The sequence below is a fragment of the Carex rostrata genome, chromosome 26 (genome assembly GCF_964058835.1).
Source record: "Carex rostrata chromosome 26, lpCarRost1.2, whole genome shotgun sequence".
In the NCBI taxonomy this organism is placed as follows: Eukaryota; Viridiplantae; Streptophyta; class Magnoliopsida; order Poales; family Cyperaceae; genus Carex; species Carex rostrata.
In genome coordinates, this window is record NC_135943.1 from 5223251 (window position 1) to 5249418 (window position 26168).

The 26168-nt window shown below is 35.0% G+C and overlaps 3 protein-coding genes across 3 annotated transcripts in view; 2 read left to right on the forward strand and 1 right to left on the reverse strand.

Moving 5' to 3' along the window:
• LOC144544599 (fe(2+) transport protein 1-like) overlaps positions 1 to 7052 on the reverse strand; it is a 46905-nt gene extending 39853 nt beyond the window's left edge. The window contains exon 1 of the mRNA XM_078293132.1: positions 6435 to 7052. Within this exon, the coding sequence (XP_078149258.1) occupies positions 6435 to 7052 (618 nt within the window). The remainder of the gene's footprint in view (positions 1 to 6434) is intronic.
• A 5537-nt stretch (positions 7053 to 12589) lies between these two features.
• LOC144544435 (uncharacterized) lies at positions 12590 to 16272 on the forward strand. The gene is made up of 6 exons (XM_078292945.1): positions 12590 to 12839; positions 13627 to 13866; positions 14336 to 14447; positions 14534 to 14708; positions 15136 to 15376; positions 15781 to 16272. Exons 1-6 carry the CDS (start codon positions 12656 to 12658, stop codon positions 16071 to 16073), a joined length of 1245 nt encoding a protein of 414 aa, XP_078149071.1. The 5' UTR covers positions 12590 to 12655; the 3' UTR covers positions 16074 to 16272.
• A 2922-nt stretch (positions 16273 to 19194) lies between these two features.
• On the forward strand, positions 19195 to 22077 carry LOC144544338 (putative 12-oxophytodienoate reductase 4). The gene is made up of 4 exons (XM_078292826.1): positions 19195 to 19348; positions 19933 to 20204; positions 20886 to 21059; positions 21399 to 22077. The coding sequence occupies exons 1-4, from the start codon at positions 19290 to 19292 to the stop codon at positions 21989 to 21991; spliced, it is 1098 nt and encodes a 365-aa protein (XP_078148952.1). The 5' UTR covers positions 19195 to 19289; the 3' UTR covers positions 21992 to 22077.
• The last annotated feature ends 4091 nt before the right edge of the window (positions 22078 to 26168 follow it).

Consider the following 26168-nt stretch of genomic DNA (forward strand, 5'->3'; position numbering starts at 1 on the left):
CTTCTCATCGTCGGGTGTTTCAATGCATTCTGGAAAAAAAAACCGTACCTTTTTTTGTCAGCAATATTAAAGATTATTAACTCACATTTTTTTTATTTTTTGACATACCAATATTAAATGTATGACATACCAATATTATGACTTGCCAATGGAAACTTCTTCAACCCATTCTCCTTCATCATGATCGATGCGCATGTGACCTGTTTCATTATCCTCAGCGCCCGGTAGAGATGACATGCCAGTAGAAAACGGTGGTATCTCATCAAAATGATCGTACGCTTCTTCGTCTTCCATATTATCAATCCCGATTATACGTCTTTTACCAGAGAGGACAACATGTCTTGAACGATCGGCGGGATCAGTTACGTAGAACACTTGCGTGGCTTGTCTTGCAAGTATAAATGGATCATCCTTATATCCAGCTTTACTGAAATCCACCAGAATAAAACCATCTTCATCGACTTTAACCCCCCTACGGTTATCGACCCATTTACACATAAATAACGGGATATTAAATCTTCTGTAATCGAGCTCCCAAATTTCTTCAATAAACCCGTAATATGACATCGATGCATGCGATGGTCCGGCACCTTTAGGATCTGACAAATCACTCGAAACAGCTACTAACGTCACTCCACTGTTTTGCACGGTACTCTTTGCATCTTGATTCCTTGTGTAAAATGTGTACCCGTTGATGTCATATCCTTGGAAGGTCCTCACGACATGAACTGGACCAAGAGCCAACAATTTGACAATTTCTTTAATGTTTTCTCCCTCCGGAGCTTGCATGACTCTACGTGTAAACCATCTTTCAAAAGTTTTATTGTGTTCGCCGATTAACCACTTATTAGATTTCTTAGGATTCTGTTGCCGCAAAAGAGTCATATGCTCGTCCCAAAAAGGTTGAACGTCAGTGAGGTGTTGCAAAACATGAAAATGTGCTAGTGACATTGTTGTACTATCAGGCACGAATAATTTCGCACCGATTGTCCCTACCCCGTGAAGTCTACCCTCGTGCCGAGATTTAGGAATGCCGATGGCTTTGACATCATCCATATAATTAGTACAAAACTCAATAACCTCTTCGGCAGTGTAAGCTCTTACGATGCTGCCCTCAGGCCGATATCGGTTCCTGACATATCCATTTAACAATCCCATGTATCTCTCGAACGGATACATGTACCGCAAGAAAACAGGTCCACACATCTTAATTTCTCTAATTAGGTGAACGATTAAATGAACCATGATGTCAAAAAAAGACGGCGGAAAATACATTTCAAGATGACAAAGAGTGACAACAACCTCCTTCTGCAGAGCATCTAGCGTATCAGGATCATTTACTTTGCAACAGATGGCGTTAAAGAAAAAGCAAAGCTTCGTAATGGTCTGCCTAACACACTTTGGCAATATGCCCCGAATTGCAACAGGAAGAAGCTGTGTCATTAAAACATGACAGTCGTGAGACTTCATTCCTGTCAATTTTAAATCATCCAGTGAAACTAGGTTTTTAAAATTCGAAGAATATCCAGATGGAACTTTGACACCATGAAGGCATTCCAGTAAGCTTTTTTTCTCTGCTTTCGATAGCGTATGCATTGCGGGTTTTAGATATGTACAAGTTTTTCCTTTTTCTCTTTCCTTCTCTGCTGGTTGTAGATCTGGCCTTATGTTCAAGAATTGCATGTCTTTCCGAGCATTGATACCGTCCTTAGTTTTACCCGGAATATTCAATAATGTTCCAACTATGCTATCACACACGTTTTTAACCACATGCATCACATCGAGACAGTGTCGAACCTCTAAGTGCTCCCAGTATGGTAAATCCCAGAATATTGACCTCTTCTTCCAACATATTTTCGGAGCCCCTTTCTTTCTCACCACCTTCTTTTTAAATTTACCCAATTGAACTTTCAAATCTTTCACTCGCGAATAAACTTGCTTACCGGTCAACGGATAATTTGCTTTGGTATTCTCGGTTTTTCCATTGAATTCTTTTTTTCTCTTTCGGTGTGCGTGGTTGGCAGGAAGAAATCTACGATGACCCATGTACACATTTTTAGAGGAGTTGGGTAGCCACACATCGACTGTATCATCCAGGCAAACAGGGCACGCTTTCTCTCCTTTGACACTATAACCCGACAAATTTCCATAAGCCGGAAAATCATTAATGGTGCAGAAAAGCATGGCCCGTAAAGTGAATTTCTCTTTGCTGTATGCATCATACATTTGCACTACGGGTTGCCATAATTCTTTTAAATCCTCAATCAATGGAGCTAGATACACATCTATGTCATTCCCGGGCTGTTTGGGTCCTGATATGAGCAAGGTCAACATGATGTATTTGCGCTTCATATATAATCAAGGCGGAAGATTATAAATGCACAGTAGAACCGGCCAACTGCTATGCTTGCTGCTCATGGTACTGTGCGGATTTATTCCATCTGCACTAAGCCCAAGCTTTAGATTTCTAGGGTCACGTCCGAATTCAGAAAACTCTCTGTCAATATTCCTCCACTGAGGAGAATCAGCGGGGTGCCGCAATTTCCCATCTTTCTTCCGGTTTTCGGCATGCCAACGCAGTAATTTCGCATCTTTAGCATTTGAGAACAAACGTTTGAATCTCGATTTTACGGGGAGGTACCACAATGCTTTTGCAGGAGGTCCTTTATTCGGTTTACGATCATCACTTTTATCACTGGCAATCTGCTTTGGTTTGTAACGTGATGCACCACATTTTGGACACTCGTGAAGGTCTTCATACTCATTTCGATATAATATACAATCATTTGGGCACGCGTGTATTCTCTGAACTTCCAAATCAACTGGGCACAATATTTTCTTTGCTTCGTAAACATTGGGTGGTATCTCGTTTCCTTCCGGAAGCATTTCTTTTAAAGTTTGTAATAGCTCAGTAAAACTTCTATCACTCCAACCGTTAGATGCTTTAAGGTTATACAATTTTAATACACCTTTCAATTTTGAAAATTTAAAACAACCAGGATACAATTCCTTATTAGAATTTTCGTACAAATTCTCAAACAAACAGTACTGCTTATCATTATCAAAATCCTCTTCGATATCACGTAACATTTGATCAAAATTATCACATTTATCTACCACTATATCATCATTTTCTTCGGTATGATACTCCTGTTGCTCAGTACGAGTACCTGCGTCGGTTTCCAATCCCCGTAAGTCATTCCCCTCATCTCGAACGGTATGGTATTGCTGATGCTCAGTACTAGTGCCTATGTCGGTTGGAAAACTCTCACCGTGCCATATCCAACACTTATATCCTTGCTTGAATCCACGTCGGATTAAATGGCTCCTCACTTGGTTCGGGTTGGATAATTTTTGACCATTGTTACAATCACGACAAGGACAAGACATCATTGTACTCCCCTTATTCGCCATATCTTCCATAGCAACTCTGATAAATTCCTCGACACCTGTCGTATATTCATCCGATAGACGTGATGTTTCGTACATCCAACTGCGGTCCATCTGCAATTATAGTAGAACACAATTAATTTAGAACAAGCTTGGGGTACTAAATTCTATTCACAATAGGGCTTACATGGGGCCTGGTTACCATCCTATCCCACTCTTTGAATACTTCGTCTCAATTAGGATGTGACCACATGTTAGTCGTGTTTTAGTATTTAAGAAAATTTCGGCAGCATTTCCCCTCAGTTCCCCGAGTATTCGGGGAACTAATAAGGAGAAATGCTGCAGAAATTTTCTTAAATACTAAAACACGACTAACACGTGGTCACATCCTAATTGAGACGAAGTATTCAAAGAGCAGTCCCAAAACGGGGACTATTCAAAATTAATCCCTAATGGATTAATTTTGAACGGGTATCATGACCTAAAGGCATTAATCATTCGGTTGTGGCTCATAAGACAGTACTCTAGCTACATACATAATACAAATCTATTTAGTCCAGCTATCGAAATACACATTCATGCACAAAACTAATTAAACATGAGTTTTATGTTATACTTACAACTTTTTTAGATGCCGTACCGAGTGAGATGAAAATCGCTGCACCAAATCTCTCAATAATAGCCAAACTACAAAATTAAATCATCAAAACCTAATTAAGGGATGTATATATATATATATAACATGGACTTGGCTACGGTGCTATGGGTTACATAGATGCCTCTCGTGCTACGGCTCAATATTTGAGTTTTCAAAACCCTAACGGTCGATCCGAACCATTCATCTTATTCTCCATATTAATATGTGTCTAGAGACCAAATTTTACATTTTTTGGAAATTTTTTACTATTTTTTTAGATTTATTGAAAATCGCTGATTTTCTGACAAATCTGGACCATAAAAAACAGCAATATTCAATAATTCTAAAAAAATAGTAAGCAATTTCCAAAAAATGTAAAATTTGGTCTCCAAACACATTTTAATATGGAGAATAAGATGAATGGTTCGGATCGACCGTTAGGGTTTTGAAAACTCAAATATTGAGCCGTAGCATGGGAGGCCTCTATGCAACCCATATATAGCATATTAGCCAAATCCTATATAACATATATATGATGCATGCTAGGGTATATATATATCAAAAGCTCATATATAGCATGCATGTGCAAATATAGTTATATCAAAATTTCATATATTTCATGAATTTCCTCATCTTCACAATAAAGAAAAGCTTCAAATATAAAAATGTATTAAAACCTAAAAGATAGATTAGGGTTTATAAAATGAGCCGAATTAGAGCTTAAATGGTGCTAGATCTAACATTAAACTTGAGAAAAGAAATGATCAATCAATTAATGAACCTGAGAAAAGAAGAGTGAGTTAGCTGATCAATGCCCACTAAATTAGCTGCTGCGCCAACCAACGGAGGAAGAAAGAAGACTGATTCTGTGAAGAATCAGACTTAGGAAAAAGCTAAATAGCGACTATCAGTATCGGTTCTATCACTAAAACCGATACTGATAGTATCAGCATCGGTTTTAAGCTAAGAACCGATTCAGATAAGCCGATCTTGATTTCAGTTTTTCCACTAATGCTATCAGCATCGGTTCTGAGCTTAGGAACCGATGCTGAAAGTACTATTTATTTAAATTATTACTATCAGCATCGGTTCCTAAGCTAAGAACCGATGCTGATAGTGCTATTTTTTTTAATTCCATAGAAAGATATATATTTTTTTGATTCCATAGAAGAAACAAGTATATTTTTTTTTATTCCATAGAAGAACCAAGAGTCGATATCACAAACTTCACTTGCTCTCTCTCTAGACTCCAAAAAGTCGGTATGGATTGAAACAAATTGCTCTCTCTCTCTTGCTTTTTTTTTTTTTAATAACTGGAGAGTACATGAGATTGAAACAAATTGAGCACTCCAGAAAGTCAGTATGGATTGTGGCTATCTCATTTTTTTCTCCAGTCTTCTTTTGAGGAGATGTAGGATTCAAAGTCTTTCTCCCCTTGATTTTACTCTAAGTTGGAGGATTCAAAGTCTTTACTTCTTTGATTTTATTTTGAGAAGACGGAATATTCAAAGTCTGATCTTCAATTCGTTAGTCTTTCTCCGCTTCGCCATTTCGCTTTCGCCTTCTATGTCGTCCGAAGATAATTTCGCCATTGCCGACTTTTTGGAGTGTGGAGGGAGAGCAAGTGAAGTATATGATATCGATCCTTGGTTCTTCTATGGGATCAAAAAAAAATATACTTGTTTCTTCTATGGAATCAAAAAAAAAAAAATCTTTCTATGGAATTACAAAAAATAGGACTGTCAGCATCGGTTCTTAGCTTAGGAACCGATGCTGCTAGTAATCCGCATTATTTTAAATAAATAGCACTATCAGCATCGGTTCCTAAGCTAAGAACCGATGCTGATACTTGATAATTAGCATCGGTTTTTAGTTTAGAACCGATGCCGATACTATCAGCATCGGTTGTAATATTAGAACCGATGCAATTAGCTCAGGTTCTGTGGTTTCAGTGGATATTAGTATCGGTTTTAGTTATAGAACCGATACTGATAGTTATGAGTATCGGTTGGTTCTTACAGCCGATTCAGATAAGCCGATTTTGATTTCTGTTTTTCCACTAGTGTTCTGATCTCTTTATAACAAAACTTTCTTAGTTAAAAATAGATTTGTGAATAAAAGAAAGAAAAACGGCATGAAAATGAAAGTAAATAAAAGAAAATTTCAACTACTTTTGTATAATTATTATGCATACTGGACCTAAGTTATCTTTCAAAAGCAAATTTGGCTTTGTCTTGTAGAAAATAGATAAACTGTTAATTTTAACTATATGCTGACTGTTTGAAGTTTGAACTAAAAATCATGACACTATTTATTATAATCATTATAATTAAGTAGAGAAATTTGTGGTATTCAGAAAGATATGAGAGCTAAAATTATGAATTATATCCATCACCACTGCTCTGACCTGTGCAATAACACGGTTTCGTTGCAAGGAGACCTTTTTGTTATCTTCTAGGTCATGGCTCACAACTTCCATTGCACCACCATGGCAATGGCCATGTCCATGAATATCTATTGCAGGACTCTCACTGCTTACAACCGCCACATCACTACTACCTTTTCTATTCCTGTTGTAGAATGTCAGCATCAAAGAGTCGACCATCAGCGTGAGAAGTGCAGCTAGCATGGCTATGAAAGTCGTGAACGGGAACTGGTGCCATGGTTTGTCTGCTAGGCAAGGAGACTGCAAGTCGTCGAATGAATCCGGCAGCACGTGCATGTATCCAGTGGCGAGAATGACACTGGAAGCGAATGCCTTGACCACGACAAATAGGTTTCTATCAGGGTGGAGTGCCGGGATAGATTTTGTGACGAGAGGGAGACAGACGCCAATCATACTGGCTATCAGTATCGCCACGATGGCGATTACTTTCAAGCGGAGAGCCTTTGGCTTGTTGTGACATGTTCCTTCGGTCTCTACACCGCAGTCAGTGGGTGAAGTGGCGAGAGAGAAAGAAGGGAGGAGAAGTAAGAGGAGGGACAAAGTTAGGGTTAGGGTTTGGATGGCTTTGTTAGGCGCCATTGTGTTATATTATATCAGATATATATTCTTTTATAAAAAAGAATAATTAGGAGATGTGGTTTGACTTTCTGTTTCAGGGATTCGATGCACATGGATTTATAGCCTGGTATTCAGCTTGAAACGGCATGAATTCATGCAAGGCCTTTGGAAAAATAATTTCGAACTCGATTGACAAAAATGGGCAGGTTGAATATATATATATATTTGGACCAATGAGAGGGCTCAAATGGAAGGTATAACAGGAAACATGAGCGGTCCCGTGGCATTGAATTCGTATATATCCTCTAGCTGCAGTAACTCCAAAATCGAATCTTTTAAGTTTATGAATCTTTTAGGTTGACCTTTTTCTTATGTGGGTACTTATCTTCATGTCTCCTTGATAGTGAGAGTTATTTGTTTGACACACAAGGATGCTGTCAGTATATCGTCGTGGATACCATCGTAGCTAATAGGAAAATCACCTTTATGTTAGCACACTCTTGCGAATAGTCACTTTTTACTCTCACGGATACTGTTTTATTCTTGTAATATATACGTCTACTATAGAAATCTAGAAAATAGTAAGGATTTTATTTTTTTCAATTCAAATCTGTAGTTCAGTAAGAATGGCATCATTATTGTCAATTAAAATAATCATTTTTTTGTTTTATAAAATCTGACTACATGCATTTAGATTACAATAATATTTAGTTTTCTCAATTTTATTCTTTTGAGATTTACCACCTAAACAAATCTCATTGAGATATAATTTTAAATGCATGATTGAATTTCAGATGTAATTTGACAATATTGTCCATATATAAATAGTTGTCGCCATTTTCTTTTGGTAAATTCCGTGCTATGTAAACAAGAAAACACATTCTCTAGAACGATGGTAGCAAGGAAGTAATATCACCTTAAAAAAATGCAGATAAGTCCCAGCCCCTGATCTGCATCAATATCCGCTCAATTAAGGTCCTTCAGAGGGATCAACTTTTCCCCGAATAACAGATAAGTCTTCCAATTTTGTCATGTAGGATTCTACTTGTAATGGCTTTTTTTTTTTTTTTCTTTTTTCTTTTTTCTTACAATACCCGTAGGCTGGATCCAGAATCAATCCTCTTACATCCAATGTCTACTGTAATTTCAGAACTAGATAAAACAATATCTTCAAATTGCTTCCTATAATGAGAGAAAACATCCTATTACATAGCAGTTCTAGAAAATTGGGTAAGTATACCCTATGTATGACATGTCTTCCAGTCTTCCCTTCTTAGCTAAAAGATCAGCCAGCTCATTGTGGCTTCTCTCGATATGAACGCACTTGAGATCACCATTCCAATCTTCCAGATGTGGTAAACCTCATAAAAAGCCTGCCATTCAGTATTTATGGGTGGGTCTGCCTCTTTAACAGAATCAGCTAGGTGTTTGTTATCTGTCTGAAATAGGCAACTCTGTATCCCTTCCTTTGCCACCATATCCAAAGCTTCCTTCAAAGCAATTGCCTCAGCATGCAGGGGACTAATGGCAGTTTTGCTTATAGTTTTGAACATCACCAACATGTCCCCTTTCATAAGCACAATTCCCATTCTCCCCCTCCAATCTCTATTCCAGGAGCCATCCAGAGAACAGGTATACTCCCACTGCTGATTTGATGACCCCGTTTCAGGCATCTACCTTCTCCTTCCGAAATTTGAGCCATTTGCCACCATTATTGTTTCAGATGTGATTGCATGCAGGTATTTTTGGAATTTCCCCAACTGTACTTCTTTTGCTCCATACACCTTGTCGTTCTTACACCTCCACACAGCCCATGCAATATTCCCAAACATAGTCCACTGTTCTGGTGTGACATTTTCTAGAAAGGAATTCATCACAGTAAAAAGATTTTTAGGCAGATTTTCAGACCTGATTTGCATTGGAGATGTGAACCAGCATGCCCTAGAGAAACCGTATTTAAACAGCATATGTGCAACATCTTCATCCTGCAAACCGCATACTCTACACAGGCTATCTACTATGATTCCCCTTCTTGCCAGAATCTGTCCCACTGGTACTGCGTTGTGCAATAGCTTCTAAAGGAAAATTCTAACTCTTGCAACCAGGTCTCCTCTTTTCAATATCACCTCCCACACCTTCTTGTTAGTCAGAATTTGGGTCTCTCCTATTGCTCTAATGCCCTGGTAAGCTTTCTTAACAGAGAAATTGCCACTTGGTGCAGGAGAAAAAAACTAGGGTGTCCTGTTTATCACTCGGTACTGGAGGTAAATCGCGAATTCCCAAACCACCTTGCTGAATAGGCCTTGTTATTTTGTCTCATGCAACATATGCCAAATACCTTCCCCTATCATCCCTTTCCTAGAAAAATCTCCTAATGAGGTTTGTCAATTGATTTAGAACACTTACTGGTATCTTACAAGTCAACATATGAGAAACCGAAATTGATTGTAGAGTCGATTTGATCAGGACAATGCGACCTGCATGAGATAGTATTCTTCCCTTCCAAGTTTGTAGTCGAGAGGAAAACTTTTCAATCCAAAAATCGTATGCACCCCTACTCACTTCAACAGGTGCTCATGGGTATTTAATTTCCCTGTTCCCCTCCTCAACTCCAAAAATGTGTGATACCCTTTGTCTCTCCTCTGCCTGTGTTGCGTTGCTAAACCAAATTGAACTAATTGTAATGTCTCAAGCTAAAAAAATATTTTGTACAAGGATTCTACTTCAAACATCATTGACTGTATACAAGTAACCTTCTGAGTACTTGATCTAAATGATAAAGGCTCAATCCATGTATCCAAGATGGACATTTCAAGGACCCAGATATAAATGTTATTATTATGTTGAAATTTACCTATGATCTAGAGAGATTTTTTAATTTTGAAAGCACTTTAAATAGCTTTTTAAATTTAGAAATTTAATTATAAATCTGTATATTTTGTTTTAGGAAACTTATTAGAAATAAATTTCAGCAAAACCCTAATTTTTATAACTGCCCAAAAAACAGCCAAGTTAATTAATGGCTGTGGAATTTTGTGCGGCTCACTCAAAATTTTGTGCAGACCTCACAAAATTTCCAGAATTGAATTTTGATTAGAATTTCACAATTTCAAATGAAAATCTTCTAGCAAATCCTAACCAACTTAATAACTGAAACATGGGCAATCAAAACTTTAGCCGATAACATATTTTGTGCTCTTCAAACCTAATTTTCAGATCAAAATAATCAAGAAAAAATCCAACAAAAAATCATCAATGAATTCCTAATTCTTTCTAGATCCTTAAGATCTAATCTTTCGATATATGAAAGCTCTGATACCATTCGTTGGGAAATTATAAAGGCCAAACAATTACTCATTATCTAGAGATTAAACAATTACATCTTATCTAGGGATCAAATACTTACACCCTTGGAAAGAAAAAAACAATCTCCACCTTAACCTAAGGACTGTCCTATGCCAAAAGCCGACTCATAGAAAATATAATCATAAGTGTGGAATATAATGCCTGATTCACAGTAGGCCATGGAATCCTCAATTGCGATTAGCCGTTTCCGTGTGCACGAGACAAGTCTTCAATGGCAGGAAGCCCTCTTCTGGCCTATGCATCGTATGGTTGTGGATTAAATCTTCCAAGACAACAAGACATGCCTTTGAGAAATACCTTTCAAGTTTTCTAATGAATTTCTCCTCTCTAATATTTGATGGTGAAAGAAGAAGAGAAGACACTAAGATTATCGAAAATAAATGCTTTTAAGAAAACTTTGTGTAGTGTCTTGTGCCTTGGATACCCATTCTTATATAGGGTAACATATCTTGTAGTATGGCCCACACAAAATTCGTGTGGCCGCACAAACGGCCAAACGTGTCTACAGAATCGCCTTTTCGCTTGAGTAATCGACTTTCCTGATTTAACAGTGTTTTGTGTGGCCCGCACAAACTTCTGGTTGTATGCTAACTTGAAAAAGGTATTTTGTGTGTCCGCATCAATAACTGGCGGTCACATCAAAATTCATGCGGTCGCAAAACTCTCTGGTTATCAACACACTTAATCGAGATAGTTTTGTGAGGCCCGCACAACCCTCTAGACAACGGTTCTAATAATTTAATCTTTGCCCAAATTATTCTATATATTTATAGATCACACTCTATTGAATACATAGATTGTCAAATACCTTAATTTCATATTAGATCACTTAATTAGAACAATCATACATGACAATATACAATTCATAATTATATTACATACATGCTCAACTGTTTGATGCAAACGTTTTTAGCAGCATAATTTTGGTTGGATGCAATTATCTGTTTAAATTTAAAAAAATACAGGAAAAACAAAAATAGAAGGAAGCAATTTACTTTGTTGAAGTAATAAAACATATTAAGATAAATTTCGTCGTAATAAGCAAAGTGTCAGATTGTAATAACTAATAACTATATGGATTTGATGAGCTTAAAAACATTCTAATTCTACTCTTAAAACAATATAAGAAAATAATAATTTAGAAAACGTGAGAGCAGTACCAGTTAAGTACTATTCAGATAATACAAATAAAATAGTCTGATGAGAAAGAAAATAATATTCTAATTTAATTTAAATCACATAAAATACATATGCTTTATTTATATTTATACATATTCTCTGAATTGAATATTTACAAAAACAAATCCTTAACATACACAACGTGCTATACAAATAAGGGGGGATTTCACGTATACCCCTCAAAAACTTTAAAATTACGTATTGTCTCATCTAAATTTTACAATTACATATTTCCCCTCTAAACTTCAAAAATTTATAAATTTACCCATTTTATTGTCTTTTATATTAAAACTCATTCTATAATTTTAAAATACTCATTTTACCCTTTATTAAAAGCATATAAAGCACATCAAACTCAAATTTAAATTTAAAGAGTTCCCCACCATTCGATCCGCATGCATTGCATTAAGATCTGTGTGTAGCGCTTCAATATTCATGCTATAGCTGCACAGATCTTAAAGCAATCTCGGTCTGCGCTCAACGCATTAAGATATGTGCACGTCGCTTCAATATAAGTGCGTGTTCGCATCAAGATTCGTGCTAATCTTGCGTGCACATATCTAAAAGCAGTTTGGATGGTAGAGGAATTGTTTAAATTCAAATTTGAGTTTGATGAGCTTTATATGCTTTTAATAAAGGGTAAAATTAGTATTTTATAAATTTAGAATGATTTTTAATATAAAAGACAATAAAATGGATAAATTTGTCCGTATTTGAAATTTAGAGGAGAAATATGTAATTCAAACTTTAGAGGGGATATACGTAATTTTGAAGTTTTTAAGGGGTATACATGAAATCCCCCCTACAAATAAAGGAATCACTTTTTTAATTGAAGCTGCTAAGTTTTAAGTCTGCTCCTTAATTCAAATCAGGATGGTGAAATAATAAGATGCACACGTCACATTTTTATTTTATCAATTCTTTTTGGTAATTTCGATTTACACAAATTTAGTGAAAAAAGTCAGTCAACATTTCTCATAATTCCTAAATTCTCAACGGAAAGTCTTTAGACTTCTCGCGAACTAACACGAAATCAAAGAACGAAACGAAGAAGAAGAAGCAGCAGCAGAAAAGAGGAGATGTGGTGTGTGTCGTGCCTAACGTCGTGCTGCGCCAGCTGCGCGTGCGGCGCATGCATGTCGGCGGCGTCGGCGATCTCTCGCCGCTCCGCCCGCCTCGCCTATTGCGGCCTCTTCGCGCTCTCTCTCATCCTCTCCTGGATCCTTCGCGAAGTGGCAGCTCCTCTCCTTGAAAAAGTCCCCTGTAAGTTTTAATTCATCTAACCTCGTTTGTTGCTTTATCCCAAATCAGTAGATAATGAGCTGATTTATGGTATGGTGCTTCAGTTTAAGGTCTTTTTAGCTCTAGAGTTGCCAATTTTAAGATGATTTGTCAATTTGGAGCTATAAAGATCAATGCCTCTGTTGCTTGAACTGCTAACGTTGTTTTTTTTCAACTCAAAGTTTTAGATCCTTAAGATTTGGAGATCATTTTTACTGGTCCATTTTGATGGAATTTATAGTATTAGGTTCGTATCACAATCAAAATCAAGGTGACATATATAGTGAAAAATGGTAGCTTATGTGTTGGTTCCTTTTGGTGTTTATTCATGCTTGAAATTTCAGCCAGTGTTCCCTGTAAAAACCAGTTATTTGTTTTGTTTTCTACTTTTCTTTAATTGGTTGATTGAGGCTAATATTGTAGAAGTTTGAGGCTTAAATGGTATTTAAACTGAAGTACACTGAAAGAAACCCAATTCTAGATTGACAAGAGATTGTATATGGAGCTCTTCCATTATTGAGGATCATGTTTAATTTTCTTCCTGCTGGTACCAGCATAAATTTTGGTCAGCAGCTATCAGTTCGATATGTAGTTTCATGTTGATTTTATTGAGACTATTAAAATCCATTTGATATATAAGTCAACACCTTACTTCAAAAAATACAAAAAAAAGGATATGTCAACACCTGAGTAGTCAGATGTCAGCAGCTAACATACTGAAATGAAAAAAATGTATTAGTTTTGAAAGAGTTGTCTTTGCTTATTGCAGGGATTAATACCTTTGAACAAACCCCATCAAAGGAATGGTTCCAGACCAATGCGGTCCTACGTGTCAGTCTGGGAAACTTCTTGTTTTTTGCGACATTTGCTGCCATGATGATTGGTGTGAAAGACCAGAACGATAGAAGAGATGCATGGCACCACGATGGCTGGATCTTAAAGATTGTTGTTTGGGTTGTGCTTGTTGCTCTTATGTTTTTCTTGCCTAATATTGTGATTTCTATTTATGGTAAGAGGTTATTTTTCATTTGGGTATTTTTTTCTTAGCCTGTTTAGTCAATAGAAACATTGCATTAATGAAGACCTAAAGTTGATGAATACCAAGAAAATGAAATTTGGTATGAAAGGAATAGCGAGATATGAGTAAAGTAACATTTTTTGGAGTAGTAAATAACAACTACACATCTATTGATATGATTTCTCTCCTTCTAAAAGGATCACGATGTCCTGTCAATTTTATGATTAACTAGTTATTTTTTATATTTTCATTTGGTGAGCTGCAATTTTGAATGTAAGCAATTTGCCAGACATTGAAGATATAGATTCAATACAAAGAAGCCCAGTTAAGGTTGCCTACTTGACACATGTAACGCATATAAAATGGACATACATCATCAAGACAGACCTTCGTATTTTCTTTATTCCAGCAAGTTCCTGCTGAGTTTTCATTCTCTTTCCCTTATTTTATATTTTTGCAGAGACATTGTCGAAATTTGGCTCGGGTTTCTTTCTTTTGGTACAAGTGGTTATTCTTCTGGACTTCTTAACAAACTGGAATGATTCCTGGGTGGAGAAAGATGAGCAAAAATGGTATATTCTTTTTCTTCTGTAACTAGATGTCATTTAATTCCAGTGTTTTCGTCAATTACTCTGTAACTGTATATATAACTTGTCAGGTACATTGCACTGTTGGTTATTTCGGTAGTTTGTTATCTAGCTACTTTTGCCTTCTCCGGGGTGTTGTTTGTTTGGTTCAATCCCTCAGGACATGACTGTGGTCTCAATGTTTTCTTCATTGTCATGACTTTGATCCTTGCTTTAGCTTTTGCTATTGTTTCCTTGCATCCCCAGGTAAGCCATAACACAATCAATTGTGCATTTTTCTACAATTTTAATCAATGGAAGTTTAAATGAAGAACCCGCACCCTTAAGCTTATCTGATATTGTGAAAAATACTGTGGTTTGTGATGTTACAATTTTGCTCCTGTAATTTTTTTTTCTTCATCACCACTGGTGATATGCCAAAAAGTTTTCATATCATGTTACTCATTAAAGCTTCAGATTTTATATTCTGGAGTATGGGTTTATTGACTGGTTTGCAGAATTTTAGAGTATGTAATTAGATTTTGCAATAGCCAAAGAGATAATTAGGAGTTTGTGTCATGCACCATTATTTCTGTTGTGACATTAAAATAGCAGGAGCTTTCTCAGACAAAATATCTTTATTTGTAATCATAGTTGACTGAATAGCCCAGATTAAATAATTCAAAACTATTAGGTGAATGGAAGCTTGATGCCGGCATCCGTGATCTCTATTTATTGCGCATACCTCTGCTATAGTGGGCTCTCGAGTGAGCCAACAGACTATGAGTGCAATGGCCTCCATTTGCACTCTAAGCAGGTCTCCACTGGGACTCTTGTTCTCGGTATGCTCACAACTGTGCTCTCAACTGTGTATTCGGCCGTCAGAGCTGGATCTTCCACCACCTTTCTCTCACCTCCCTCCTCTCCGAGAGCAGGTGATAATAATCTCTCTGCCATATGTCTAATGTGTGTGACGTGTTGACTGGGCTTGCCTCTGCTTTTTCCTTCTTTTTTCTTTTTTGGGTTCATTGGTTGCCTTGCTACTGGTGCAGCATTAGTCTGGCAAGGTACTTATTGTATCGGTAATGTTGCATATTTCTGGCTACAACTAATTGTTTAATCCTCCATTAAGCCATCATGCTGCTTCAGATCTACATTCAGTGCTAAGAGTATCTTGAAATCTGAAAAGGTTAAAATGGAGATCTGCTGACAAATGCTGAGATGGTGATGCAATGAAAAAACAGTAACCAGTTTTGCCAGAAATTTTGGTCCTCAATAAATGATGAATAATAAATTATTATCAGATTGCTAAATTACAGAAACCCTACTTTTTCTTTAGGGGCTACATCTCCATTGCTGGAGGGAGACACAGAATCAGGCAAATCAAGCAAAGATGCCGAACCAAACCCTGTAAGTTACTCATACACATTCTTCCATCTGATATTTGCACTGGCAAGCATGTACTCGGCCATGCTTCTCACCGGCTGGACAAGCTCAACTTCTGATAGCACTGAGCTGATTGATGTGGGATGGACCACAGTTTGGGTGAGAATTTGCACTGAGTGGACCACTGCGGGTCTCTACATTTGGACCCTCGTGGCCCCTTTGATCTTCCCAGACCGTGAATTCTAATAGAATATGGTTTTGGTTCCTCTCTAGTGTCATATGGAGCAGGGATGTTTTCCGGTGCCATAGACACTCGAGTAGATCTGAAATTTGTATGTAATATTGTAAATAAGCTGTTTGCTCGGTGTTAGTGATCTGTATCTGTAATTGCATGTAAATTGTTGTCACAAACAAGTGGGTATTGTAAATGGTTTTTTTAGTGCCTCGTGTCCTCTTTGAGTTTAATTGGCCTCGTGCAAATATTTGATTATGTTGTCATGTTCGACCTAACAAGCTGGCAGGGGCGGATTTAGGATTTTTGTCGGATCGGGCGAGGATGTAAATTGAATTTAAATAATTAATCGGGTTTAAACTCGTTAACTAATTAAATATTTGATAAAAAAAAATGCTTTAACTTGTATTTTTCAATATTCTAATTATCAATTATAATTCAAAAAAAAAAAATTTTAATTTTAACTCTAAATTTTGATCCGAATTATAAATTATAATTCTGATTATCCCAAACAAGTCTCACTGCCGGCTACCCGTTAACGGTTCAACTTGTACTTCTAATTGCTAAAATAAATACTTTTTGAGGGTTTTACAAGTACAGCTAGCACCTGTTTATGAAGAAGAATCAATTTTTGCCTCAACTGGGAGCCACTCGCTTAAAAGAAAGAATCATAATTAATTACTTCGTTGAAAGAGAAAATAATATGAATGATATCTAACGGTTTTATATAAAAATTTTATGCAGAGATTGTAAATTTTAAGTTAATTGTAGTTTTAAAAATATAAATATGATAGAGGTATAAAAAATAAAGGTATTTGAACCGTCCTCTAAAATATAACTATTATTGTAGCAATAACCAATCTTTTCCTAATTGGTATAGTTGACCATTTTATTACAACACATAGGGGTGTCATTGGGTACGATACGGGTAGGGTGGAACCATTTTCATATCCATACCCACTAAGAATTGACCTTACCCATATCCTACTCATACCCGTTAAAAATTTTCCTTACTCTACCCTACCCATACCCGTTAAGATTAGCGGGTAACGAAACGGTAGTGGGCGAATAACAAATAATATAAATATAATAGTTTTATTATTTTTACAAATAAATTATCAAAACTTATCATGTCATACATATGCAATCACAATTAGTAATATAAAATTAAATATAAATATACAATTAATTCTAAGTAATAGTTTTTTATTAAGCAAAAAAAATAAAATCACAAATATCTCTTCTAACAAATTCAACTCCTTAACTAAATAATAAATTAACATTCAAATAAAAAAGTAAAATGTTTAGCATAATATTCTTCTTATGATATAATTTATTTTATATAATTACTTGTTACCCAACGGATATGAAATAACATTTACCTGTACCCATACCTGTTTATCTAACGAAAAAAAAATCCTATCTATATCCATCTTATCAAATACGATACAGATAGAATAAACGGGTGTCATTGACACCCCTAACAACACGCTTCGGGTATTACGAGCTTTGAGGAGCATTTATAAGAAAAGCACCGATTGCTTTCATGTAGGAAAGACGTGTTTACTTAGGGTTATGTGTCCAGTTTCTTGAGCTCTCAAATGCAAGGATTTTAGAATTGATAAAGACTAAAGGATGTATCTAGAATCCAATTCTGGGCAGGTTCATTGACAGAGATTGTTGCTTTGCAAACATAACAGATGGATTGGAGAATACACATTGATTTGAATAGAATGTGTATAATTTACTATGTTTCCTAAATTTTTCATTGTTAATACAGTTCTCGCAGCTTCCGTCATAACAATGTATTGGATGCTTTTGAGTTTTGTGAGTACTAAAACTTCTTATATTTTACAGCCTATGAAATACTGCTTCAAGTCATACACGTACCGACTTCAGTTCAACTTTTAAGAATGGGGCTCGAGTTATTCAGCGGTTGTGTTATGAAATCAGGTATTAGAAAAACAGTGGCACATGTTTAATTTTTCTTTTTATGGTATGGATAAAAAATCGGACTGAGACACCTCTTATTATAAAAGAAAAAAAAAAGGAAAAAAGAAGAAAAGAACTAAAAAAAAAAGATTAAAAAGGTATGGCGATCATGAAGAAGCTAAAATTATAAAAGCAGATATTGAGTTGTAAATATTTTAAAACGAAAAAAGATAAAAATTTGAGTCTAGCCTTTATCTGCCAAAAAACAAAAAAGATTCTCAAATCCATTAGTTGATAATAGACATGGAAAATTAAGTAAAATTCGGACTCTGAAAATATCTTGTTTTATAATTTTTTTTACATCAGTTTTCCGATTTTTCAATTTTATATATTTCCGATAAAAAAATCCAATTAAATCATTAGTGGACCGTCATCAGAATCCAAATTGTTCCGGCTCCTGAACTTTTTTAGTTAGCACTCTAATAAATTCAAATTAAACAATTATAACTCAATCAACCATTTCTCTATTCCTACTATCTACCCACGCGTATTCAGTCCGCGTATCAAATTAGATTAGTGCATAGACTGAGAATGCGCACTTACTATAGATTCAGATATAATGAGATAAACTTTGCTTTTAATATCTGCTTTGTTTGTTAGCTATTATTTCAATTTGCTTTTTTTTTTAGGAGGTGAATGGGGTCCCGGACGAAAAGGAAATATGTACAAGTCAAAGCACCAATTGGAATTGTCTGCTCTGTTGGTTAGCTTTGTTTGTTAGAAATTACAAAACAATAAAAGTATATATTATATAAGTCAAAGCATCAATTTAGTGTACTAAATTCAGTTTAGTATGTGCATCAAATTAGTGCGCTGAGGATGCATATTAATTTAATTTGATGTGCGGACTGAATAAGTGTAGAATGATTGATTAGAGAGTGATTGTTTAATTCAAATTTATTAGGATTTCGGATCCGAATCAGTTCTGTAATATACGGGCTTCTTTAAAATTCGTGTTAACATAAACGAACGGACCAGAATCAAACTAAAAAATTGAGGTACCTTGGTCAATGAGTTCGGATCCAGTGAAGTAACCTAATTTTTGGGTTTTGAATCGATCCCGTCCGATTGGAATCCGTTGTTCCAGATCCGAAGTGCAAGGCACAAATCTCGAGCAGCGAAACTAAATCCCGAGACAATATCACTTTCGATTTCTTCCCCGTAAAACCCAAAATTAAAGAAACCGATAGGAAAAAAGAAGAAGCGAAGAGACACATTCTTCATCGTAATCGTCGAAAATGGAGCCAATTCCTCTTATGACCCCTTACAAAATGGGCAAATTTGACCTATCTCACAGGTAATTTATTCACAGGTAACAAGTAATACAGGTTTTAATTTCTTTTTCCTGTGTTTTCTGTGGTAATTTTGAATGATTGTGGATATATATTTTTCATATACACTTGTTCTACACTAGTCTTATATATGTTCTCTGTCTATGGTTTTGGATTGTCATAGGTGCTTGTATTAGGTTGTCTGTTAAGTGAGCTACTTTAGCTTACTCTCTTTTATGTAATATGGTACCAGTTTCATACCTAAATTTCACTAATGAAATAAATGAGTTTCCCTCACCTTTTTAAAAAAAAAAAAAAAAAAAACTTTATTTTTCCTATTATTCAAGGAAAAAATCGCTCAAAACACCCAAAATCATCCGAAAGTGTATATATAATTTACAAAGTATTTCCAACCAAATCGCTCAGAAGATATGTATTTCAGACCAATCTCGGTTGTAGTCTTTTAGAAGAACCTTAAAAAAAATCCAAATTTATTGGCTACTTTTTTTGCCTGTTCACCATTTGTTAATTGTACATTTCATTTTTAATTCCTTTCTGTTTTTCCAATGTTTCCTTGTGTATTTCTTGTCATTGGCTGTGCTTGTTGTAGGGTTGTTCTTGCTCCTTTGACGAGGCAAAGATCATACGGCAACGTGCCTCAGCCGCACGCTATACTATACCACTCGCAACGAGCGACCAAAGGAGGTCTCCTAATATCGGAGGCCACTGGAGTGTCTGACACAGCGCAAGGCTACAGAGACCAACCCGGTATATGGACTAAAGAGCAAATCGAGGCATGGAAGCCAATCGTTAATGCGGTGCACGAGAAAGGTGGGATCTTCTTTTGCCAGATATGGCATAGTGGAAGGGTCTCCCATTATAGTATGTCTCCGGCACTCTTTCGTTTCAATTTGTAATTTGTAATATGGTCGATAGTTTTTCAGTTTAATACTATAATGACTAATGAACTCACAGTTTTCAAATCTACTTTCGAATTTCGATCATTTAATTAAGCTCTTAACTTCCAATGAATTATTTTGTTCACACTTGATTTCAGAGATGTAACTATCTTGGCCTCTGTACTAGGTGACTGTTGAGTCCGGCTAGTATGACATCGGTGTCATATGACACTAATTTCAAAATTGATTAAATAGACTTTAAACGGCTAATTCAAACCATTCAAACTGATTTACTTTATGAGTGATACGTTTACATGTAAATTTTTTATATTTTTGAATTATTTTATTATCAAATCAAGCAGTAAAAATGTTGAAAAATGAATATATTAAAATTAACTTAAAAACTCACAGATTTGACTGCTTGATTTGATACTAAATAAATTCGAAAAATTATAAATTTTGCATATAAATGCCAACTAATGAAGTAGATCGGGTTGAATGGTTTGGATTTACCGTTTGAAGTCGATTCGATAAGTTTTGAAGTTGGTGTTATATAGGCTGAAATGACACTGATGTTATACTAGCCAGCATCGTAACTGTTGTTGTTCTCATTTTTTATTTATTAGCCAAATGGTAGCCCTGCTTACCCTTTTCTTTGTTTTAGAGTATCAACCAAATGGGCAAGCTCCGATCTCAAGCATTGACAAGCAAATACCATCTCAGAAGCAGCACGATGATACGGTTGAGGACTACTCGCCGCCTCGTGCATTAAAGACAGAAGAAATACCAGATGTTGTAAATGACTTTAGGCTTGCAGCAAGGAATGCCATAGAAGCTGGTAAAATACCAAGTCACAAAACTATTGTGCAACACAAATTTTGAATGTACTTATCGCCTGTTGTAAAAGTTGATTAGAAAATCAGTACAAATTACCAAAACATGCGCAGCATTTTATTTGAACATACAGAAAAAGAACTCTTATTGAATTGAAGAAATTAATACAATAGTAGATATGGTGTAGTGTGATGTTCTCATTTTATATTTATATATTTTTTCTGTCAACTGTGATAGATGCTTACGAATTAGAAAGTAATTAACCATTTCAAGCAATTCACTTCCTTAATTCTAATACTTGTTCAAATAATATTCTGAACTTTGACATATTTCTTGATTATAGGATTTGATGGAGTGGAGATCCATGGGGCACATGGTTACTTAATTGAACAATTCATGAAAGACAGCTCAAACAACCGAACTGACAAATATGGCGGCAGTCTTGAAAACCGATGCCGATTTGCTCTAGAAATTGTGGAAGCCATCTCTAACGAAATTGGACCCGACCGGCTTGGAATCAGGCTCTCTCCCTTCACAGACTACATGGAATGCTTCGACTCTGATCCAGAAACCCTTGGCCTATACATGGTGCAATCATTAAACAAGCTTAACATCCTATATTGCCACATGGTTGAGCCTAGGATGGCAATTGTGGAGGGTCGGTACCAAATCCTGCATAGGCTTCTTCCAATGAGAAAAGCCTTCAATGGTACATTTTTAGCCGCGGGAGGCTATGACAGAGAAGAAGGAAACAAAGTAGTGGCTGAAGGGTATACTGATCTCGTAGTGTATGGCCGACTCTTCCTGGCAAACCCTGATTTGCCTCGACGATTCGAGCTCAATGCCCCTCTTAATAAGTATAACAGATTGACATTTTATACGCCCGATCCGGTGGTGGGCTACACCGACTACCCTTTTCTCGAGGAGTCCCCCTGATTTGTTGTGCCAGTGATATTCTTTTGCCAGGCTTGTTTGATAAAATTTCTTTTCAATTTTCAAATAAATTGAGAGAAATGGTGCTGGAAAGACCCATTTTTTTAAAATAGGTAATTTTTCTGGGTGTACAAATGGATCTGGATTATCCAATTTGATCCCGCCTATAATCCAAATTTGGAGAATAAACAGATTAGATAATTTTGCAGATACGGATTCTCATATATTTTAAATGGGAAATTTTACGTAGTATTTTTATTTTCAAAACAAGAACAACATATGCCCTTCTCAAATTTTTTAACAAAATGTCTACGTAGGCTCTGCTTTTTCTCTCCTTTTCTTCTATCCCACTTCTTTTTTTAATCTTTTTATTTTTTTTATTATGTAAAATATACAAATGTGATCTAAAAAAATAATATTCCATTTATTGTTGATGATGTGTATAAATGTAAATAGTTTCAAAAATAAAAATTAGTGTACTGTTGGATATTCTTTCAGAAAAAAAAAGATGTATTGTTGGATATAGATACAAATTTTTAAAATCATACATGGTAATTGTTTATCATTTGATATTGCGTCGATAATAGTTTAATTCATATTTTAAGAAAATCAAAATTTTCGATTATCAGAAACATATATAATTATTAATTTTGCTGCGGGCAATGTTATCTACTCCCAGGATAACATTCTACAATATAATGACTTTGATAATTTTTTTTGGAAATGTGAAATATCAGGACAGTTTTCTACTCAATCAATTTATAAATTTTGAATTTTAGAGGAATCTTGTCTTCTAACCCTTTTATTTGGTGGACCTTAGCAGATAGAGGTGTCAATGGGTACGATATGAGTAGAGTGGAACTAATTTCACATCCATACCCACTAAGAATTGACCTTATCCATACTCTATCCATATTCGTTAACAATTTGCTTTACCCTACCCTACCCATATCCATTAAGATTAGCGGATAACAAAACGGTAGTGGGCGAATAACGAATAATACAAATATAATAATTTTATTAATTTTTCAAATAAAGCATCAAAACTTATCATGTCACATATGCAATCACAATTACTAATATAAAATTAAAATATAAATGCAATTAATTCTAAATAATAGTTTTTTATCAAGCAAAAAAAATCAAAATCATAAATATCTCTTCTAACAAATTCAATTCCTTAACTAAATAATAAACATTCAAATAAAAAAGTAAAATGTTTAGCATAATATTCTTCTTATGATATTACCCGTTATCCAACGGGTACGAAATAACCTTTACCCGTACCCATACCCGTTTATCTAACGAAAAAAAAAATTCTTACCCATACCCAATAAGTTAACGAAAAAAAAAATCTTATCCATACCCATCTTATCGAATACGATACAAGTAGGATAAACCAGAAGTCGGGTGTCATTGACATCCCTATTACTAGAGTCTCCAAAAATCAGAATTTTCATATGGTTAACATTACACAAAAAAAAAAAAAAAATACTTACCAAAGATACCCTCACTGCTAAAGATAGGGAACCAACAATGTTAATTATGTATAGCATTAGAATCTAGAGACCGTCTTTTTCTACAATGCCCCCTGGCCCAACAGGTCTAGTTATGGTTAGGTAGGAGCCAACTTATCGTGAAACATTGGTCTAACTGGGATGATATATTTCAGTATTATCTTATCTTGCCTTCATTTTAGAGAACTTATATATTTCAGTATGCTGGATTTTATGGAAACATAGAAATGATATGTGGTTTAATTAATAATTGTGCTCTTAAATATGCTAGATCTATTATCCTACTGATAAAAACTATTCTTGGTTATTGGATATCTAATGTGAAGAAGAAGGCTAAGGAAGCAGCAACATAATGGATGCCACTTATTGAAAATGTTATACCACTAAATTGTATTCCCTCTGGTTTGGAAGTGGTGTTGTACCAGCCTCCACCTAGTGTTGATACCAATGATGAATGAAAGAACAAGATCCATCTGACTTGTTTGTCCTTAGAATCATCCTCAGCCCTTTACTTAGCATTATCCTCCACTTAACAACTTTAGTTTACTTTTGGAGTTTAGCTATCTAGATGATGGATGATTTGTAGTTTACTTGACTGTTTTGTTAATGTTTTCCATGCTTTTGTGAGACAACACACCAGGAAGTTGTTCCCCTGGTTGCCAATTGGTACTTGTATTTAATTGTTTTATAAATAAAGTGAGCTTTCATTCTCTTTTTTTTATTTAAAAAAATAGACAAAAAACTTTTGTATGTTCTTTATATTTATTAAAATTTGGCTAGTAAATTTCTCCGAAAAAAAATTTAGTTCCCACCCTTAAATTTTAAAATTTCGACATTACCACTGACTTAAAAAAAAAAAAATCAAATCTTACCACAAATGATATGTGCTTTAATTAATGATTGTGCTCTTATTAATAATGACTCAATTTTTCGGAATATTACAATAGATAAGTTTAGTTACCTGATAGCGAAACATTCATAATTTCAAATAAAATTGCAATCAACAATTCAGAAATTATCTGCGATGTAGTCAGAATTTCAATTGGCATAATCGAAGATAAAAAATCTTTATAAAAAATATCTTTCCATTTTCTACGTTTCTATTCTTTTATTTCGTTTCTTTTCTGTTTTTCTTTTTTCGGAATCAGCAAAGAGAGACAATGCGCCTTTTAAGAGAATTTAGAAGAATTTTTTTTTATAAACCATAATTAATTAATTCAAATTTAGCGAACCAGCGTGATTGCTTTTTTTTTTTTAAAAACCACAAAGACCGAATGGTCATTTCGGTCTCCAGAATTGTATTTTTCTAGACCGAAATGGCCATTCGGTCAAACTAATTTTTTCTTTTTTCTCCACTTTTCCTTGGTGGCTGCCTTAGAAGATCTGAAAAAAAAAAAATTTGGTCCAGATTGAATACTCTATCCAATCTTGCATCAAATTTTCACTTTTCATGGTGGATGCCATAGAAGATCAGAAAAAAAAAATTAATATGAAAACCGAATACTCTATACAATCTTGAGATCAAACAAAAACAAAAAATATACTCAAATCCACCTGCTGGTTTCTTTCATTATTTTATTGCCCTTTCTAATATTAATAGAGTATCTTGGAAAGTTTAAACCATGAAAGTTTCTTTACAATATTCACACTTTGTAGAACTTTAATTTGTGCCTTTTTTATATATATTGTAAAAAAATTACAAGTAAAAATTTGATAATTATTTACAAATAATTGATACATAGTGAGTTTATGTTAATGATTGATACTTCCTCAAATATAGGTTGCACTCAATTTTTATGTTGACTCTTTAATTTGGTGCAATGATCATGTTGCCCTTTCCTGCCACATGGTGTTCTCTCATTGATTCAACCTATTTATTGGATGCTCAAAGCGTTTCAAATCTCCCTCACAGTTACACAGATTTGAGAAAAAAAAAAAAAAAAAAAAAAAAGACCGAATGGATGATTCGGTCTGGGAAAAAAAAGAAAAAAAAAAGAATTACACAATTCGCCACACAGTTTGCTAAAAAAATTGAAAAATTGGTGAGACTGAATGACCATTTCGATCTGGGGAAAAGGCAATTTTGGAGACCGAAATGGCCATTCGGTTTTTGTGGTTTTTGAAAAAAAGAAAAGCAATCATGCTGGTTCGCTAAATTTGAATTAATTAATTATGGTTTATAAAAAAAAAATCAATTTAGAAGGTCACTTATTTATGAGCGATATTATTTTGATTTGATGTGTCAGAGATTTTATGTTGTTAGGCTTGCTTGATGAGATTTTCTTTTCCGTTTTTAAATTTTTGTATGTTGATCTTTTCGTTTTACTTATATAATATCTGTGATAACTCGCTTGTATGAAATTGAATGGAAAGGTGCTGAAAATAGCCATTTAAAGTCGAAGTAAATGCTATTAATAAATTAGAAACCAAGGACTACGAGAAGCTGGGTACTTAACATTAATTCGTATCCTCTGGTCTGATTGGCTCCGTTTATAAATCAAACGGCCGAGATGTGAAACCAAGCTTTGCTATTGTCGGTGAAACCAAGCTTCACTATAAATTATATTCAGTCAAAAACGGTCAATTTTTAGTGAAGTTGATAAGTACACTTATTTTAGGTAGACTGGTTGTGGTGATCAATTTTAGCTCTCATATATAGCTCT

Excerpts from the sequence above, each read along its gene's own strand:
- LOC144544435 (XM_078292945.1), top strand. The coding sequence starts at position 12,656 with ATGTGGTGTGTGTCGTGCCTAACGTCGTGCTGCGCCAGCTGCGCGTGC. Across the intron at positions 13,867-14,335 it reads TATTGTGATTTCTATTTATG|AGACATTGTCGAAATTTGGC; the intron begins GTAAGAGGTTAT and ends ATATTTTTGCAG. Across the intron at positions 14,448-14,533 it reads GAGAAAGATGAGCAAAAATG|GTACATTGCACTGTTGGTTA; the intron begins GTATATTCTTTT and ends ATAACTTGTCAG.
- LOC144544338 (XM_078292826.1), top strand. The coding sequence starts at position 19,290 with ATGGAGCCAATTCCTCTTATGACCCCTTACAAAATGGGCAAATTTGAC. Across the intron at positions 19,349-19,932 it reads AAATTTGACCTATCTCACAG|GGTTGTTCTTGCTCCTTTGA; the intron begins GTAATTTATTCA and ends TGCTTGTTGTAG. Across the intron at positions 20,205-20,885 it reads TGGAAGGGTCTCCCATTATA|AGTATCAACCAAATGGGCAA; the intron begins GTATGTCTCCGG and ends TCTTTGTTTTAG.